Here is a 14,942-nt window from a genome sequence, read left to right on the forward strand (position 1 = left end):
GCAGCAAAGGACCAAATAAACAGGAAGTTAACAAACAGTTACTGCTAGATATCTTGAATTATATCATAGATCTAATACCTAAATATTCTAGAGTGGCTAAAATATTATATCAAAGAAGCAAGGAGGGAAAATGGCAATGGACTTAGCAGATGGAGTAAACTAGATTAAAATTAATCAAAACAGCTCTTAATAGTGGTGCATTAGAAAGAAGAGATGAGACATTTCCTCTGTACGTTCTGGTCGCTGAAGAAGAGGAAGTTACTATAACAATGTTAAATGCAGAAGGGGCGACATCCGATTGCATTCTTGACACACAGGCAAGGACCAGCAATGAAGCGCTTTGATGAAAACTGTGCTGAGAGAATATTAGCAGCTGTATGTAAGAGACTACTTACAGCTAAAAATTGTAGCAAAAGAATAACCAATAGTGATTTCTTCTATGGCATTTCAATTAGATTGAAGAAGAATTAAATGGAAAGATAAATTTACTAGGTATCATGAGAACCATAAGTACCTACCCAAATATTTCACTGATTGAAGTGAAAGGGCAGGGAAAGTTAAGTGGGGATACTTTGGTTAAAGTTAATGGACAGCTGATCACACAGAATGAGGAAATTCAGGCGACCGCAGAGTTAGGAGAAGTGACAGCTGTTGAGCGAGCTCTGCAGAGAGCTGTTGAGTTGGGCCACACAGAAATTGTGTTGACAAAGTGACTTGGAATGTGGTAGTGGTGGCTCATAAAGAGCAGAGAACATAGCACAGAAACTGCACTTGTTAAAATTACAAATGTCCTTCTTCTTGCGTCAGATCAAGGCTGCATCTCATTTCTAGTCTTACTTGATCTTAGTGCTGCGTTCGACACCATAGATCATGACATACTCATAGATCGATTACAAAACTATACAGGTATTCAAGGGCAGAATCTAATATGGTTTAGATCCTACCTGTCCGATTGCTACCATTTTGTTTACGTAAATGGGGAGTCATCTCATTTATCATCAGTAAAATATGGAGTGCCACAAGGATCCGTCCTAGGTCCCCTTCTATTTTCAATATACATGTTGCCCCTTGGTAATATTATTATAAAATATAGAATTAGCTTCCACTGTTATGCTGATGATACTCAGCTATATATCTCAACGAGACAAGATGAAACTTCTAAATTATCTAAGATAACAGAGTGTGTTAAAAATGTAAAAGATTGGATGACAAATAATGTTCTCCAATTAAATTCGGATAAGACAGAGATATTAATTATTGGACCAAAAAACACTACACAGAATCTTGTAGATTACAATCTGCAACTAGACGGATGTACTGTTACTTCCTCTACAGTCAGAAATCTGGGTGTTATATTAGACAGCAACTTGTCTTTTGAAAATCATATTTCCGGTGTTACAAAAACTGCATTCTTCCATCTTAGAAACATTGCCAAGCTACGATACATGTTATCTGTTTCTGATGCAGAAAAGCTAGTTCATGCATTCATGACCTCTAGACTGGACTATTGTAATGCACTTCTAGGTGGTTGTCCTTCTTCGTCAATAAACAGGCTTCAGGTAGTCCAAAATGCAGCAGCTAGAGTCCTTACCAGGTCAAGAAAATATGATCATATTACCCAAATTTTACAGTCTCTGCACTGGCTACCTATTAAGTTCAGTATCAGTTACAAATTATCATTACTTACCTATAAGGCCCTAAATGGTTTAGCTCCTGCGTACCTAACTAGCCTTCTACCACGTTACAATCCATCACGCTCCCTAAGGTCTCAAAACGCTGGACTTTTGGTAGTTCCTAGGATAGCAAAGTCCACTAAAGGAGGTACAGCTTTTTCACATTTGGCTCCCAAACTCTGGAATAGCCTTCCTGATAATGTTCGGGGTTCAGACACACTCTCTCTGTTTAAATCTAGATTAAAAACGCATCTCTTTTGCCAAGCATTTGAATAATGTATCTTAAATTGTGAGTGTAGTTGCATCTGATCAAATGCGCATTTTATTCTTTAGCTTGGGTTAAACTACTTAATTTACTTTGTTGGATCAGCAGCTATGCTAATGATGTCTCTATAGTTTTCTATGTTTTGCCATTGGATTTACATCATTTAAAATGATTCAAGTGGAATTTAGATTAAGAAATCTAAACATTCCTAATTCAAGGAATCATTATAGGGAGATAAGAAAAGAATGCCAGAAATGCAGGAAGTTTATGGTCGCTAAAGGTTGTGAGGAAACTGAATTACCAAAAGGAGTATCCTTTACAGCAGATTAGTACTGACTGTGAAGAAACTGCTATTTTCTGATTGCCATCGATAACCACATTAAGAAAACCATGATATGGTCTTTGAGGTCAGCACTCGAAGAAAGGGTAGTAGAGTGTTTAAAAGAATGAATAAAGTGGCAGGGACTGTTGGAAAGTCTGCACATAATATAAGTGGGAAACTAGTACAAAAATTCTATAAAGAAAATAGAATAATACTAGTTAAATCCATAGCCTACCGCAAGAGACAAATGGAATTGCAGAGCGTGCATTTAGAACTGTTAAGGAATGGTTTGCTAAAAATAGAGACCTAGGTGACTGGGACCAGAATATTGATCGGTGTTTATTGCACCTCAACAGGTACAATACGGTGAACTTGAAAGAAAGAGAGGTTAAGAAAAACACAAGGTTAGAAATTGGTGACGAGGTCATTATAACACAAGGCATAAAGTAGGTAAGTTCTCTGAGGGGTTGGGCACTGTTGATAAGGTCAAAGCAATAATAGGGTCGAGATTTTGTGACGAGAAGAAGGACATGGGTGCAGAATGGATGATGCATAACAAGGACTCACACAGAGTTATCTGGAGTACTAATTTGTGACAGCTATTAATCAAATAGCATCAGTGTTATGTTATTGGAGTAAAGGAATATTTCCCTTACCTTGGACTTTTAAGAGAAGTAAACTGGCTAACAAATATGAAATGACTTCTGGAACAGGAGGAGTGATAAGAATGGTAAATAGAAATCCTCAGTGGAAAATATTTCATGGACCAGTGCCCTTAACCAAATTAGATGCTATAGCGATTGATGATTTATCACTGACAATTAAAAGAAGGAATTGGAAGGAAAATTGGTGTAAAGCAAAAGTTAAAAAATATTATCTGGGTTTAAACTGGTTGAAAAATAATCTATGCAATATGGAGTGGTCTAATTAATCTCTTTATGAGTGCCGGTTGGTACATTCTCTATGGAGGATTAATTGTTGTTGAATTAGTTATAATAATGGTTATTATAAAATGTTTCTGCGCATCTCTAGGTCAAAGAATTATGTCAAGAAAAGAAAATGGAGATGTATTAATGGTATTAGGAAAATTAACAGATTTTCAAACTAAAGGATATAGACGTTGTAAAAGGACGAATAAGCATGACTTAGAAAAAATGTTATTGTAGAGAAAACATGGCATACCTTACAAGGAACAGAAAGATAATTACCCTTAAGATAATAAAAAAAGGGAAGTAGGTGGAGTAAGATTGTATATATTGTATAGAGAACGAATAAGACAGTTGTACCTGGACAAGACCAACTGGATATTTGGGGAATTTCTATTGAAAATAGAAAACTCATTGAAATATATTGAAACCAATTACTAAACACAAGTCCAACAGAAGATCTAAATTTATAACGACAAAAATGGCATCCAAGGGGACAAACAACGGAACCGCAAAGAATGAGAATAAGACAGAAGCCTGAGGATTTCTGATTCCCCAAACCTATGGTACTGCATTTCAGGTTGGTATTAATATTTTATGGATGCTTCTACAAGGAATTAATAGAAATCTCTAGTGGCTGTATTTTTTATACGTTTTACAAATTGTAAAAATAGTTTTATAGGGATAATTAGCAAGATGATTTATGTGCTTATTTGTGCTGTGATGATCTTGTCAGTAGGATGGCAAAAATTGTTAGGATATCAGGGAACATCTTAAACTTTGTTCGGAAGATAAACGGAGGTCTTACTGGTTTGGAACGACATGAGGGGGAGTTATTAATGACGTAATTTAGATTAACTATCCCTTTAAAAACATGACATTTTGACATTTGAACAAATGAAAGAGAAAAAAAAAACTGAGTGGCATGTCTCCCTTGTTTACTTGTGATCCGATCGACCAAAACTCATCTTAATACTAGAGGTACACAGGTCCTTTGTCTGTCTCTAAAAAGTGATTAAACACTTACGCAGTGAAGTGTTTGTCTGCTAAACTAAGTAATGGGTTTTCTTGCACATTTTTCCTCCTCAGACCTTCAGCAAGATGGTTTTATTTTTCTGTCTGGAACCAAAGTTTTCATTTGTATATCACACGCATTATTGTGAGTGGTTTTCTGCTTGTCTGTTTTAAACAATGCATATATGTTTTTCATGGTTAATTTTGGTTTAGTCTTGCAGTGGGTCTCGGTGGTAAAGTGCTTCTGTTTCTGGCTAGTTGTAATGTCACACAGTTGTCAACCTCTGTGATCTGTTCATTTTAATGACTTAGAAAGCTGTAAGCTTAACAAATTTTATTTTTTCCAGCATTAGATCTGCAGTGTTTTTACGATGACAAATATTTTTCAAAGTATTTGACCATTTTGATGATGTTTAAGCTTTTCTGTAGATCACTTTAACAGGCCTTTGGTGTGTCATATTATAGCTACATATACAAGTGCATATCATCTATATAATCTCTCATGAAATGAGTCAATAAAAATGACAGTGAATTTGAAAAATGTTGTTTATGATGTTCAGCAAGTCGCTGCATGTTAAAAAGATGGAGGGGAGGATCATTCCTCAGTCTGAGCTCAATCCCTGCAGCATTTCAATACTCAAGACCTTCCAGTTCATGACTATCAAGCAGCTGTTCTCTTAGATAAGACCTGCTAACCATTGTAAGTATTAACCCTCTTCTGAAAAGTAATGCTTATAAATTAAGTGTGATTTAATATGACACCGAGGCATTGTTTTAGAACTGATCGACTCAACTAGGTCAGAGGATAGATCATCCCATTATTTAAATCCGGTCTTACTGGCGAGCATATTTATACAAACATTGCACTCATTTTATTCTTCTTCAGACCTGCTTTGAGATGTTGGTGCCAGTGGGTTTATTTTTCTGTCTGCTTTCTCTGACATCAGCGGCTACTGAAGGTACCACATTTTCATTAATAGATCACATTGATTATTGCTAGTGCTTATTTTCCCTCACCCCCTTTTTTTCTTATTGCAGTGGGTCTCGGTGGTAAAATACTTTTTTTTCCAACCAAGACTGACTACAGTTATGTTAAACTCACTCCTGAAAAGCGACTGAGTCTTTCAGCATTAACTCTGTGCATGCGTGTTGTGACAGAGCTCCCGGGCCAGAGGGAGATCATTCTGTTCGCCTACCGCACACAGAACTATGACGAGCTCAACGTGTGGAGAGAGAAAGACGGCCGTGTGTCCTTCGACCTCAGCAACGATAGATTGACGACTGACCTGCCTCCTCTCTCCACTGTTGGGAACCACGTGTGCGTCACCTGGGAATCTGCGACTGGTCTTTCTGCCTTCTGGGTGGATGGACGTCGCAGCTCATACCAGCTGTATAAGAAAGGTCACTCAGTTCGTCCTGGTGGCACCGTCCTGCTCGGTCAAGACCCTGATAACTACCTGGGTGGCTTTGATAAGAATCAGAGCTTTGTAGGAGAAATTACAGATGTGCACATGTGGGATTATGTTCTCTCTGGCAGTCAGATAAGAGCAGTTTATGCAAACCAGAAACTGTCTGTGCCGATGGGAAATGTGTTCTACTGGAACACCATCAAATATGAGATTAAAGGAGATGTACTAGTGGTGAAAGATAACTGATTCTGATCAGGTGTAATGTCACACATTTGTGTCAACCTCTTTAATCTAATCTGTTCATCTGTTTTAATGATTTAGAAAGCCATAAGGGCTAACGAATAAATTGTTTTCTCAGCATTATATCTGCAGTGTTTGTGCAGGTTAACAGCAAAATTCCAGGTGAAGAACTACACTACCCATAATCCTCCAGAGAAATATCTACCAATCAGAAAATTGGAACTCTGCAGTGATTGCCCACTCCCATATAGCACTGTGAGTGTCACAAACAAGTCAGCATGTATATTTGAATTCATCTGGTTATTTTACATAAACTCAAACTATGTTGTAACCATAATTATAATAGGGCTATTCAAATCAATTAATTGCATCTGAAATAAATGCAAATTTATAAGTATATAGTAGTACACATATACACGTGCATATATTAAAAAAATAATTACATGTATATACAATCGTTCATATTTATATATGATTTAGTTTATGTATACAGGTGCATCTCAAAAAAAATCTATATCATAGAAAAGGTATTTATTTTTTGTAATTTAATTAAAAAAGCAAACTTTCTTATATTCTAGATTCATTGCACACAAACTGAAATATTACAAGCCATTTGATGCTTACGAAATACAGCTTAGGAAAAATACAAATTCAGTATCTCACAAAATTATAATATTCCATTTTGAGTTTGATTAGTTTTATTAATTTTGAAGTATACTGGATACATCCTGGACTAGTTTAAAACATGCAACCACAATTATGGGAAAGAATACTGACTTTACTGTTGTCCACAAGACAATCATCAATCAGCTCCACAAAGAGAGTAAGACAAATAAGGTCATTGCTGAAAGGGATGGCTGTTCACAGAGTGCTGTGTTGAAGTATATTCATAGAAAGTTGACTGGAAGGAAAAAGTGTGATAGGAAAAGGTGCACAAGCAACAGGGATGACCACAGCCTTGGAATATTGTCAGGGAAAGCCGATTCAAGAACTTGGGAGAGCTTCTCGAGGAGTGCGAGCCGGAGTCAGTGCATTAAGAGTCACCACACTCAGACGTCTTCAGGAAATGGGCTACAGCTGTCACATTATTAGAACCAAGCCACTCCTGAACCAGAAAAAAAAAAAGATCTCACCTGGGATAAGGAGAAAAAGAACTGGACTGTTTCTCAGTGGTCCACGGTCCTCTTTTCAGATTACAGTAAATTTTGCACATTATGCTTCCATCTACAAACAAGTTTTTGGGAGATGCTGATTTCGTTTTGCAGCAGGACTTTAGCACCTACACACAGTGCCAAAACCACTTCCAAGTGGTTTGCTGACCATGATATTACTGTGCTTGATTGAAGCCAACTCACCTGACCTGAACCTCACAGAGAATATATGGGTTATTATTGTGAAAAGGAAGATACAAGTAAGTAACATCTGACAAACAATACAGAGGAGCTGAAGGCTGCTATCAAAGCAACCCGGTCTTCAGTAACTCCTCAGCAGTGCCACAGACTGATCTCCTCCATGCCACGCCGAATTGAAGTAGTAATCGTGCAAAATAAGCCCCAACCAAGTATTGAGTGCATAATAAAACCGGTTTTGTAAATCTTTTTTTGACTGATCTTTGAGAAAATATTTAATTTTTTTGAGATTCTGAATTTTACATTTTCCTAAGCTGTAAGTCATAAACATTAGAAATTTTTTTTTATTATTATTTCAGTTTGTGTGCAATGGATCTAGAATATAAGAACATTTGCTTTTTTAAATTAAAATTACAAAAACTTTTCCATGATATTCAAATTTTCCACTTAGTATAAATAGCATCTCTTGCTAAGAAAATATGCTTTTTTCATTTAGTGTAAATAGCATTTTTCGCTATTTAAACTAATATTAGTGCAAATAGCCACGCCCTTTTTTTCTGCTGTGTCTGAAAGCTCTAAAATGCAGAAAGGCATGTCCGAATCCAAATACTGCTTTACTTCCTGTCTCCAGAGGAACCTTCTTCTGATCGAATTTTGAAGGCAGCATAGATGTGTCAGGGTTTTCCTATATAAAAAAATTCTGATGACATGCAATTGATATTGCAAACGAGATGGTGAATGTAATTGTACAATGTTAATCCATGTAATTAAACGTAAAAAAATCTAATAGCCTTTGCAAACTGTAAGCCACAGAAGCAGTTGAACTGGCTGCATGACGCTGTGCAAGCCCAGAACAATTCAGGAGTACAGAGAATCTACGAATATTGTTTGCTTGGATATAAACACGAAAAGAAATTTGGTGTAGTACGCCTGCACAATTCGCAACCTGAACATGATCACCACAACATCAACCTAAACACATTTATGCAAAAAAAAAAAAAAAATGATACAGGCATGTAAAAATTAAGATTCCCAGTACCTTCACTCAAACATCCTAAAAGTAAAGTTAAACTGTTATTAAACCACGGTGAATTCATGAAACCATATGACACACATCGACAGCTTCTGTGATCTTAAATGGGAAAAGACTAATGTCAGCTCTTCGTCAAGATTACACCAATGTTTTCACAACTCAAAAAACATTAAAAAGAGGTTTTCTGTTTTGCACAAAAGGTTATGTAAAAAAAAAAATATGGGTTTAGTGCCATTTTATAAATTCTATAAACTCTGCTACTAGTATTTGACAGAGCGAGAAATCCAGAGGAACAGACGTTTGAAAACCTCTTTGTGTTTTTGGTCTCATGATCGTGTGAATCCTCACACAGCATCTTTTGTTGGTTTAGCTGATGTCACGATGGTACAAGGAGGGAAGCGGCTCAACAGCGTTTCTTTCCTCAGAGAGAGAAATAATAAACACCCTTCTGCTACACAGTAAGTATTATATTTGTCACAATTTCATCTATATAATAACTGAAAAACTGAAACAATCATTTGAAATGCAATGCTTAGTGATACTTAATCTTATGATGTGATAATAATAATGCATCCGTGTTATTATATAGCACACTAGTATTATTTTAGTATCATTTAGAGTATTGTTTTACTTAATATGTTGAATTATTACTTTTATTTAAAGATTTAATTTTAGTTAATGTTTTGTTAATCTAGTTTTTATTTGAGTTTTAGTTATTTAATATAATTTCAATATGATATATATATATAATTCTTAAACTGATTTTATTTCAGTTTATTTAAATATTTATGGTTTTAGTATTGGCTAACTACAATAATGTTGTAGCACACATATCCTGACTGGGATACATTACATTATTATTATCAGCATTTATTTATTATTATTAGGACAATTTTTACATTTAATCTGATGCAAAAAAAATCATTTAGAGAGATAAATAAAATTCCTTATTGAAAACCAGTATAAATCGTGCATAATAAATCGTACAAATGCTGTGGATAATATGTTTGTCATGAAAATGTTGCAATGCTGAAACCTTGACATTTTTATGGATATTATGGATTAATATGTCAAACAAAGACTTTTTTAATTTCAATCTTCTAAATTGCTGTATTATTACTCTATTTTCTTCCAGAGCTGCAGTATGATGTTGGAGCCAGTGGTTTTATTCCTCGGTCTGCTCTCTCTGACACCAGCAGCTACTGAAGGTACTCTACTGTATTTTACTGTATGTTATAGAACCACGCAGCAGGAGTTTGACCTGGTTTTGTGTTTGTTACAGTATTTTATTTTGTCTTGCAGTGGGTCTCGGTGGAAAAGTGCTTCTGTTCCCGTATGAGACTGATTTCAGTTATGTTAAACTCACTCCTAAGCAGCCACTGGGCCTTACAGCGTTCACGCTCTGCATGCGCGTCGCGACGGAGCTCCAGGGCGAGCGTCAGATCATTCTGTTCGCCTACAGGACGCCCGACTTCGACGAGCTCAACCTGTGGAGAGAGAAAGACGGCCGTGTGTCCTTCTACCTCAGTGGCGACGGGGCGTTCTTCCACCTGCCGGCTCTCTCCACCTTCCGGACTCACCTGTGCCTCACCTGGGCCTCGCGCACCGGACTCACGGCCTTCTGGGTGGACGGACGCCGCAGCGCGTTTCAGCTGCACAAACCGGGTCACAGCATCCACCCGCAGGGCACCGCTGTTCTCGGACAGGACCCCGACAAACACCTGGGCGACTTCGAGACGGTGCAGAGCTTCGCCGGCGAGCTCACGGACCTGAACATGTGGGACTACGCCCTCACCGGAAACCAGATCAAAGCGCTGTATCTGAACCACGCGCAGCGCGTGCCGAGAGGAAACCTGTTCGACTGGAGCGCCATCGAATATGAGATCAAAGGAAACGTGCTGGTCGTGCAAGATGATTGAGATATTCAGGCACATACAACCGCGCATGCTCATTTGCTATTGTTCTGTTTAATTGGAAATGCGCAAAACATGTCTAAATAGTCTAAATAAATAGTGCATATTTTTATTTCATTATAAATTTAGGATATTAAAGGGTAAATCGATGACTGAAAATGTTATTTAAAGTGTAATAATAGACTGATCAATCATAACCCAAATATTAAGCAAAATTTATATTTTTTTGCAGTACCGTGGAGTACATATAGCAGCTTGTATTGTTCTTAACATGCTCAGAAGCTTGCTAAGAACATTTAAATGTAGAAGAAACAGTTTGTCTGTACTTAAAAACCATGTAATAAATGATTTGTTCATGCGAGTTTCTGCTGCACTTCCTCCATATGGCCACAAGAGAGCAGCACCACACCAGCGATGAATTACATGCCACTCATTCAAAAATATATTTTCTTTGAATGCGCAAGACTTCTGATTTATTAGGTAAATAATGAAGTGGCTATAACAAAGTGCAGCAACAAGCCAGTGTGTTTATGACTGTTTATGAATTAAAATGATATAGTAATACATTTTATAATGTCAGTATTTTATATACAGGACTCAAAGGCATTTGTTCATTCACAGTCACATCATGAACTTACACTGTACGTCTGTCGCCAGGGTTTAAATAATGACATGTTGGAACATGATTGATGAGATGTTACCAAGATGTGATTTCCATTTATGTCCCATTAGCTACAGAATTAGATTAATTTAGATTTCACTGTTTGACAGTCGGTCATTTATTAGCCAGTATTAAATGAACATCTCAGCCTTTACTCTGTGTTTTCAAGATTTTGTCAGCATTTCCACGCTGACACATCTTACCCCAATGAAGATGTGTGATTCTCTGATGCTGTGAGGAGGGAGGATGAGAGAGGAAGCACTCATCCTCACGTCCTTGTCTTTATTCTGTGGAATACGATATAACACTATATTAAAACACTACACGATTTACTAAATGAACTGCATTAAAGATGATACAGATATGAAGAAACAAGTACAGATCAAAATGAAGCACCTTATGCCAAAAAGAGATGGAGAAAATAAAAATATGAAGGACAAAATACATGCCTGAGACACATTTAGTGAATTATCATTAATTTGAAATCTTACATAATGAATCCAGTTACAGGATGAATAAAACACTGATTTTTTTTAAGGGTTAAGTACCTACAACTGTAATTATTTAATTTGTTTGTAATATATGAATTGAATTTTCTGACATATTTGTCACAATTATTTATTTTGCATTTATTCACTTATATTCAATATTTCAAATAAGACACTCTAAAGAGATTGTTTCACAAGGAAAGATACTGCTAATCTCACATTATTGTGAAGTCATCAAACTATATATGACTGGATGGAATAATAATAATAAATAATAACAAGTATTAATAGTGAACATGTAAATACATGGCACAATAATATTTCAACAGGCTGTTTATCCGCCTCTGTAATGTTTTAATGTTTGATCATATTGTAACAGTCTATGTTATGAATAATTAGCCCTCACAACCTTCATTCAGGGTAAAGTGAGGTAAATATGAATCATAATTGCAGCTGGTGAATGTGAGGCTCAATCGCGACCTCTAGTGGACAGACAGTGAAGCGCTCCAGCATTTGCTCAAACTCAAATAAACCTTAACCTTTGGAGAGCCATAGCCCTGCAGAATTAAGCTTCATCCTTAAAGCTGCAGTAGGTAACTTTTGTAAAAATATATTTTTTTTACATATTTGTTAAACCTGTCATTATGTCCTGACAGTAGAATATGAGACAGATAATCTGTGAAAAAATCAAGCTCCTCTGGCTCCTCCCAGTGTCCTATTGCCATTTGCAGAAACTCCATCGCTCCCGGTAAAAAACAACCAATCAGAGCTGCGGTCCGTAACTTTGTTTGTGTTCAAAATGTAGAAAAATGTATATAATAAGCGAGTACACCATGAATCCATTTTCCAAACCGTGTTTTTAGCTTGTCCTAAATCACTAGGGTGCACCTATAATAAGTGTTTATATTCGGACTATTTTAGATTGCTTCGGGGGTACCGCGGCGGAGTAACCCAGTAACTTTGTGATTCTTCATAGACATAAAGAGAGAGAAGTAGTTCCGGCTACGATGTTCTTCCGCAAGACGCAAGCAGTTCTGTTTATTAACCGCTAGAGCGTCAAAAGTTACCTACCGCAGCTTTAATTAAACACACCTGATCCTGCTAATCAAGTCCTTGAATCAATGATATCCTGAACCTCATTACAAAAAAAACGTCATTGCAGTTTTTATAAGCTAATTAACAGATGATACCAGAGACCCTAGCATGTGAAATAGTGATTATAAAATAACACTGCAAGACTATTTCACACAAAACTGAAAATTGTGCATAAAATGACTCTCTGGTATTGGTCAAAAGTGACCGAACATCTGAAATGTAACTTTTTTTTACTTTTAAGTAAATTATATAAAAAAAACTCGTGACCCTCGAGTCAAACAGTTTGCACACCCCTGTTTTAGAGTGTTTCAGACCCTTTCCATGTTTTCTGTTTTTTTCAAATGAAGTTTTTTTTTTTTTTTTTTGTAGTCACATAGAGTGACTGCCATAAAAGTCAAGTTTCATACCATTCCGATGAAGCAGCTTTTTTTTTTTTCTTATGCTTTTTGACTTTCTGAATTTTAGTCAGTGTGTAGTGTATGTAAATATGTATGTTACAATTATAATAAATTGCCGACAGTACAATACTGGACAATGATGTGTGCCTAATCTGCATTAGCACACACAATAACATCCGCAACCCTGCTGCATTCATACTTTTGAACTTGTGCACACACAAACCTGGAGGAAGGGAAAAGAGAAGTCTGTTTCTGTCCGGTTGGCACAGTTTCAGGTAATCCTGCTAATCTGAACAAGAGGTGCCACTTCACTGAGCAGGACACACAAAAGACCAAAACGTCCCACAATTACACTGTGTTTGGGCATTGGCAGCATGACAGAATGTGACAAGCGCCTCATTCACTGGCACTCATTCAGAAGTATCAGAGTGTTTCATCAAATCAAGTGTTAATTCACTGAAGGACGGCGTGTTAGCATGCATCAGTCATGTGAGTTTGTGTGCGCGTTCAGGCAAGGCTTTATCCTTCCTGTACTAGCGAGGGGTCACTCTTGCCCTCAGCTGCAGGGTCAAAGGTCACACACACCCTCTAATTAATGTTTCCTGTTTAAGGAGGTGTATAAAAACTCCCTGCCCTGGGGAGAAGCTTTCCGTCACGCCGCTCAAGCATTCACACTGCTGTCTAAGACAAGCAGTCCTTTTATTAGTGCTGATATTTAGGGTTAGTGTTAAAAAAATTGAAATAATTAAAATGAATAACATAATTCATATATGGAAACTTGTTTCTGTGGCTGGATAAAAAAAAAATTGAAACTTTTGGACATTCTTCTCACAATAATGAAAAAAAAGTTTAGTTCTAACAATTAAATTTCTTTCACATTATTCTCAGAATTGCAAGACATAGACTCACTATTATGTGATGAGTTATAATCATCTCAATTCTTTTTTCTTTTTTTTTAATTCAATAAAAAATTGCTATTCACAATTCTGAAAAGAGAAGTTGTGAGAAACTAGGCAATTGTATGGGGTGGAAAAGTCAGAACTGTGAAATAAAAAGTTGCAATTGTCATTTTTAATCTGTGACAGAAAAAAAAAATAGAAAACAGAATTGCAAGACGTAAAATGCTTTTTTCCAAAATTTTCTCAAACGTGCAAGTTTGCATGCAATCAAATCATTACAACTTAGAAATCAGAATTAAAAATGCATGAACACAAAAGATTGTGGAGTTCATTTACTATAATAAGTGAAGGAAATTCCCTCTAAAACATGAGCCCACCTCCAACACACACACACACACACACACACACACAGAGAGAGATGCAGAATGACACATACTGTAAGACGAGTGTATAGATAAGAAGTTGACAAGCAACTTTGTTTAGAGTAATGTCTATATCATTTTAGGTTTTTAAAATTTTTTAATGACAAATTAATTTTATAAAGTAATAACTGCATATAATCAATAAACTGGTGAAGTGGTAGTAGAGTTAATGGGTCAAAAAAAATCCAAATTTCTAAGACTTTGAGACCACATCCAGTCCTGCAAAGGACCTCATTTAATCCAAGGTTTCCTGATTTATTTGTGTATCAGCTGTTCGTAGTCGAGTCAAGTGAGTTTCTACTCTTGTACATTGTAAATGTGACAAAAGGGAGACTTCTTCAGTTTCCAATCTTCTCAGTGGTGTTTTAAGGGAGGCATCTCTCCCCCGCTGGGTCTACAGCGGTGAGCTCCTGTGGAGCTAAACACACACACACACACACACACACCGCTGTCTAAAGTGTGTGTTTAGCCCCTGAGGCGGAGAGGCTGATGAATGAGAAAAGACATTTTGGAGGGAACTTCTTGTCGAGTCAGAAACACAAAACACACCCTCAAACACACACTCACACACACACACACTGTTGTGTCTGGTCAGACAGGGGTTTGACCCTGAGGGCGCAGTGTGTATGTGTCACAGATGTGCTATCGCTTTCCCTCCAAAAACTACTGATTTACAATGTATCGATGACAATAGAGTCAGTCACTCGCACAAGAGACCAAATGAACGAGTAACAGGCAGAACACAAGGACATCTGAAAACCTCACTGTCTCTCCAGCTGCTCCATTGGGTTCATCTGAGCTTTTACAAGTGGCAAACTGCACTTTTTTCTTTGCA

General features: G+C 36.8%; 2 protein-coding genes across 2 annotated transcripts; both read left to right on the forward strand.

Moving 5' to 3' along the window:
- Positions 1-4,760: 4,760 nt before the first annotated feature.
- LOC127946220 (pentraxin fusion protein-like) lies at positions 4,761-5,858 on the forward strand. The gene is made up of 3 exons (XM_052542639.1): positions 4,761-4,900; positions 5,087-5,159; positions 5,239-5,858. The coding sequence occupies exons 2-3, from the start codon at positions 5,099-5,101 to the stop codon at positions 5,853-5,855; spliced, it is 678 nt and encodes a 225-aa protein (XP_052398599.1). The 5' UTR covers positions 4,761-4,900; positions 5,087-5,098; the 3' UTR covers positions 5,856-5,858.
- Positions 5,859-8,328: 2,470 nt separating this feature from the next.
- Positions 8,329-10,505, forward strand: LOC127946219 (pentraxin fusion protein). Its single transcript, XM_052542638.1, has 3 exons — positions 8,329-8,689; positions 9,367-9,439; positions 9,534-10,505. The coding sequence occupies exons 2-3, from the start codon at positions 9,376-9,378 to the stop codon at positions 10,148-10,150; spliced, it is 681 nt and encodes a 226-aa protein (XP_052398598.1). The 5' UTR covers positions 8,329-8,689; positions 9,367-9,375; the 3' UTR covers positions 10,151-10,505.
- The last annotated feature ends 4,437 nt before the right edge of the window (positions 10,506-14,942 follow it).

The sequence above is a fragment of the Carassius gibelio genome, chromosome A24, assembly GCF_023724105.1.
Source record: "Carassius gibelio isolate Cgi1373 ecotype wild population from Czech Republic chromosome A24, carGib1.2-hapl.c, whole genome shotgun sequence".
Classification (NCBI taxonomy): Eukaryota; Metazoa; Chordata; class Actinopteri; order Cypriniformes; family Cyprinidae; genus Carassius; species Carassius gibelio.